We start from the raw sequence: 6,025 nt of genomic DNA on the forward strand, positions 1-6,025 counted from the left end.
CCTCCCGCTGCAGGTGGTCATTTCTCCACGTAAAGACTTCTCCACCACGATCTGTGTATGCACCAAGCATGTATTAACGCTTTGCCTCTCCTCCCTCCCCAGACGTGTTTGTTGATGCGGCAGCAGCACGAGGCGGCGGCGCTCAACGCAGTGCAGAGGATGGAGTGGCAGTTGAAGGTCCAAGAGCTGGACCCGGCGGGGCACAAGTCCCTCTGCGTCAACGAAGTGCCGTCCTTCTACGTGCCAATGGTCGATGTCAATGACGACTTTGTCCTGTTGCCTGCGTGACACACCTGTGCTCACAGATAGAGAGCAAAAAACTTCGTCTGAATCACTTCTTCTCAAAGAGACTTCGTTGAACAGAACGAATGGAAAGGGCTAGCAAGTTTGACAGAGGACTTTAGATAAGAAAAAATTATATTCTATAGAAAAAGTTAAAGATGAAAAACTTGCTCTCAATTCCCTTCCATGAAGAAGGAAACAATGTTTTTACTGGGGAAAAAGAAAATACACAACTTGCACTTTCATCCTCAAAAAAGTTTTTACGCTTTTGTTTGATCAGAGTTGCGAGAAGCAGAAACAGTTTTTTGCTTTGAGGCTCTGACGACGGGGCACAACTCCTCAGTGCTCAGTTACGGTGAGACCGGGGGACAGAGATATATTTTCTGCGTTCGTTTTTTGGTCCCTGCTTCAATAGACCTACAACCGACACCACCACCACCACTGGGCGGAGGAGGTATCGGGGAAAAGAGCTCTCCCCCAGCAGCAGTGTGGTGCCTGAGGAGAAGAAGACTCCCCCCTGTTGACCCAGGAGAACTGAGTCCAGCGCTGACCCGGAGGAGGAAGTCAACAGAGTTTGTGGTGCATCATGTGGATCTGCAGTGTGTTATCTGCAGCAAAGAACAAGCTGGGGGAAACGGGACAGACCCAGGAAGAGCTAGAACCAGCCGCCCAGATGGTTTTGGGGCTACGCGACGATACAGTACACCCTGCAGCAATGTCGGAAAACACAGCAGAGGGTGAGGAGCGATGTGTTGGAGCTGGAGCCAGGGATCCCAGTGTCTGAGAGGAAGAGACTGTGACGCCGCTGCAGCCTCTCAGCCTGGCCCAAACCGAAGAGGACAAAGGCACGGATCGATCGCTGAGGACAGACCGGAGTGTTCCTCAGCCGCCGCCGCTGCCACCCCCCGCCGCTTGCTCCGACACAAACACATCAGACCGCCGTGGACTGCAAAAAAAAAAAAAAACCTTCAAAAAGAAAAAAAAAAACACCACAGGACAACCAGAAGAAACAAACATAACGAATGTTGAGATTCAAAGAGACTATTGAGAAATTGTGGTTTGGCAGGAGGAGAGAAATATTGTTTTTGTCTATTTCTTTACTTGGGCATTTCATTGTTTCTGAGGAAGTGACTTGAAACACTACAGAGCCAATATTAGTTTAATGGAAAAAAAAAAAAGAAAACTGAAAAAAAGTTGTATTCCGTAAATTATGTACAGTTTTTATATTCGTTAACCAATGTATTCTTGCTGCCTTCTAGATAATTTATTTTGCCACACATTACTGCACAGTTGTAAATAACCTATGTACTGTAATATCACTCAGTTAAGTGTAAAGAAAAAACATAAAAGAAATAAAAATTATCTTTTTATGTACAGTTCACTTTCGGGCAGCACTTTCCCCCCTTCATATCCATGGGCCAAAATGTGTACACGATTCTGTCAGTATTTGAAAGACTCCAGTGCACAGGTGTATGATCCCATCTGTCGGTCCGCTCCGGGGTTAGGTAAAGGCATCTCACCTGGACGCGGATCCACCACAAACACACAAATAGCTGACAGCGATCACTTTCTGGATGAACCCGGACCTTTCCCACAAGGTCGACCATATAGTCCCTCAGATGTAGCAGAATAATTGTTGAGGATTTATTTAAAGAATAGACAGAGGATTATTATTCATTGCTTTACTACACAATTATATCTGAAAAATTTCGAACCAAGAAAATGCCTTTTTCAGTGAAAAAAAAAAAAATGTACTCATTGTTGGGCAAAGTCACATAGATATATATCGGTGGGATGAAAGTTAGAGAGAGATGTCATTCGCAAGCGATTCCATCACGTTAATGTAGTATGGTTTTCAAAATCATTTTCCTTGTTTGTTTTTTTTAGTTTTTAAATTTACAAAAATTGGACTTCAAATCTTTTTTTTTTTTTCCCCAAAATCGTCATTGACCAACAAGACACGGGTCGTTTTCAGCGTTCTGTTCTCCCAGCTCGTCTGCTTTTTTCACAGTTAACAACACTGAAGAGTTGAATCAGCCTCTCAAAGGTTTCATTCCACACTGACTTTTAACATTGTCCCGTCAGTCAGTCTGTCTCTGCCCCCCCCCCCTCAACTCCCACTCCCACTGTCCAATATTGGAGAGCAGCTTATTTTCCTGGTGCTGTTCCAACTTTACTCACTGGATGGCGCCATGGCTCGGTGCATCAGAAAAACTCAAGAACCTTTTGGCTTTGCATGAGACCTGTGGCCTTTTCACTTGAATGGGTGTTTTTAAATCTATTTAAATTTTATTACAGCCCCCACGTGGAGTTTGATTCCCTCTGTTGAAATCACAATAGGCTCAACAACAACGACAACAACAACAAAACAAACAAAAAAAAACTTTTATCTCCACTCAAATCAGCCATCTAATTTTTTTTCGTTTTGTTTCGTTTTATCAATGTTTAATCTACAAAAGGGGGTTCGGCCTGTGTTGTCAGGGATTTTAAATGTTAGGTTACTTCCTCATATGACTCTGTTGTTGTGTGGTGACATTTTTGCCATAAATCGTGTTCTTGTGTCAGGCCCAAGCGGACAGTTAACGAGACTTAAACCTTCTCAGAATGAACCAAAAAGTGAACAGACATTAACAGAAACAGTGGAGGGGAAAGAAACGAGCTTAATGCTGAATAGTTGAATAGTGTAAAAAATGTTTTTTTAAATTTTCTTTCTTTTTTTTCTTTTTCTCCTCAGTTCAACATCCCATTCGACATGTTGATTTGTGATGACCTGTATTGAGTCTCTTATTTTATTTTATTTTTTATTTTTTTTAGTGGGTCTTTGGTTTTGAAAAGCTTTCCCAACCTGCCACATAGGCTGCCTGTCTGTCTGTGTGTGAGAGCTGCTCATGTATCCTGATGGCAATAGTATCTGAAACTCTTTTTAAGTTATTTACACACACACACACACACACACACACACACACACACACTGTCAGTCAGTCAGTCAGCATAGCGGTGTATGGTATGTCTAGTCAAGTGCAATGGTTGTTGCTATTACACTGTGCAGACAAGGTGGCTAGATGTATAGTCCTGGATATTTTTGAGAGAAGAGATACACACACATCCTGGTTGTTCTACACATACAAACATATTTGGATACAAATAGCCAGATTTTTTCTTTTTTTTTAAACCCCTGTTTGTCTTGATTTTTGTTTCATTTTTGTCGTTTTGTTTCTTACAGTTTTTGGGAAGAGGGCAGTGCGTGTCTTTTGTTCACAGAATCCTTGTGTGTGCGTGTGTTTTTTTTTTTAGCTCAGTGTATGTAGTTTTGAATGTTGTGTTTATCATAGGGTTTTTTTTTTTGTTTTTTGTTCCTAATTAAAAGCATAAACACCAGTGGCATGTCAATCACGTTGCTTATCGAGCAGAATGTATACCGTTATACTATGCCCTGACCGACAACACCCTCTCACTATTGTTTACAAGGCATCAAGTGTGTTTCCGTTTCATGTGTCACCTGTTTTGTTTTTCTTTGTTTTTTCTTTTCTTTTCTTTTTTTTAACGGTTTAAGCCCTACCTTTTGTTTTTACTTCTGTAATCAGTCATTTATTTGAACCACAAAGGCTTGAAATGGTGATGGTCGACACAACTGACAGGTGGTTTCCTCCCCTGGTCTGCGGTACACCGCTGCATAAGAGCAATAGACTAAAACACATCCATCCACAGTGTGAACATTCAGCGAACTATTAACGAGCGATTTCTGGATAAATTGAACACAAATACACAAACACACACACACACACACATCCTCAGATGCACAGTAGAGCACTTGGCCGTGGTGATACAGAAACTAGCCTGACACCACCTCAGTCAGCAACATATTACCTCTACTCTCCTCGCATTCATGTTTATTTTAGACTTGTTATTTGTTGTTTTCTTTTTCTTACTGGACATAAATATACATAATTGCTATTTTTTCATTATATAGAATCACGATTTCAAGCCTTTTTTTCTAGTTTGTTTTGTTTTTTTAATTAAAACCCAGACTGTAGCTGTTTCTTTTTTTTTTGTTTTTGTTCCTTTTTTTTTTTTTAGAATGGAAAATGACTAATAAAAAGCATGGAGAACTACTCTTTAAATGGTGAGAAATAACCTATTTATTATCTTTTTGTTTTTTCTGACACCTGTGGTATGTTTTGAGTTGAAGTTGGTCTCCGCTGTGTAAATTTTCCTCCTTGTAATGCGTGAAAGAGACATACTGTACATAGCTCTGTAAATAAAACCTCCCAGGACGTTTTGCACCCTCCTCTTTGTACTAGTCTGAAAAATTGCGTAGAATGTGGGGTTCTAACAGCAACGAGCTGCGTGCGCTCGCTGCCGGTGATTATGATGTAACAATGTAACATTTTTTTATTTGTACAATGTAGTTTATTTGTGTACATATTGATGGAGCAGCTAAGGGGGTGGGGAGGGCGAGGGGGCAGGTATATGAGGGGGTTGGGGTGGGCGTGGGGGCGGGAGGGGGTTGTTGATGCTATCGTCAGTGCTGTAACAGAAATCCAGTACTTTCACCTCTAGCTGTTGTTGATTTCCTGCAAAAAAAAATAAAGAAAAAAAAGACATAAAAAAATAAAAAACGAGAGAAACCTTGAAAACGAGGATGGATGGCAAAAAAAAAGACTAAAACTGAAAAGTAAAAATTCTAAATTGTTATTTTCTACAGTTGCATGTACAGAGAGCGCGAGAACTGCTGTTGTTCCTCAGAGATTATGTTCGTTAATAAAATTTTGAAATATTACTTCTTTTTGGCTTTGTGTTTGTATTGTATCATTAAGTCGCCACTTATGACAAAGAGTAGGTGGGAATAATATTGATTGGTTCTTGTTGACAGGAGGATGTTTGATGTTTTCACACTTTAAATGTCAGAAATATCTTCAGGCTTTAGTACGTTGGGGTAAATCTGTTCCCTGAAACATGACTCAGCAGAATATTCAACTTCAATATTATTTTTCTATAACTCGTGCCAAGTCCTGTTTGCAGACGTATGACATGACTTAACCAAACTTATTTGCTTCATTTCACATTATAACATGACATTATAAACATCATGGTCATGAGGTTTAAAAAAAAAAAAAAAAAAGCTCCTCGTCATCTCTGACAGTCTGTGATCACAAGTGTCTGTTTTCGGTGTCATTTGAGATGTCATGTTTCACATCAGAGTCAGATGACACGAACACACGACAGCACGACAGTCATCTGCTGAACTGAAGACGCTCTGTGCCAAGTCTTTCTTCATCTTCACCCTCATTCAGTCCACTGATCGCACAGCTGATAGTGTCTAATCACATTTTACACTGCAGCCAATAAACATCCAAGTCTATACACATCACACAGAGCTGCATAAAACAGATTGTAATAATAATAATAAAACATAATACTTTTCAAGTCAAGGTTTATTTATATAGCAAGGTGCTTTACAATTAAAAACAAATACAATTACAGTTAAATACATCAGATAAAAGCACAATAAAATAAACATAAAATATAAGAAACAATAAGATCTAAGAAGATAAGATTTCAGGGCCAGAAATCCAACTATTTTTAATGTAGCCTACAAAAAGGAAACACAAAGCAATGCAAATAGAGACATATTAAACATTAAAAAAAGACTTAGAGTCGTATAATCACATGGATTTCAGGTCAGTTAAATAGACAACCAGTGCTTTTATTAAACAGTCTTTTGTGTAATGTTTGACATGAA

The 6,025-nt window shown here is 39.7% G+C and overlaps 1 protein-coding gene across 2 annotated transcripts in view; it reads left to right on the forward strand.

Moving 5' to 3' along the window:
- ankrd11 (ankyrin repeat domain 11) overlaps positions 1-4,711 on the forward strand; it is a 110,542-nt gene extending 105,831 nt beyond the window's left edge. For both annotated transcript variants that reach the window (XM_083999336.1, XM_083999337.1), the window contains exon 14: positions 103-4,711. In XM_083999336.1, coding sequence (XP_083855462.1) covers positions 103-288 — 186 coding nt within the window. In that variant the 3' untranslated portion in view covers positions 289-4,711. The remainder of the gene's footprint in view (positions 1-102) is intronic.
- The last annotated feature ends 1,314 nt before the right edge of the window (positions 4,712-6,025 follow it).

This window comes from Trachurus trachurus (assembly GCF_905171665.1).
Source record: "Trachurus trachurus genome assembly, chromosome: 3".
Lineage (NCBI taxonomy): Eukaryota > Metazoa > Chordata > Actinopteri > Carangiformes > Carangidae > Trachurus > Trachurus trachurus.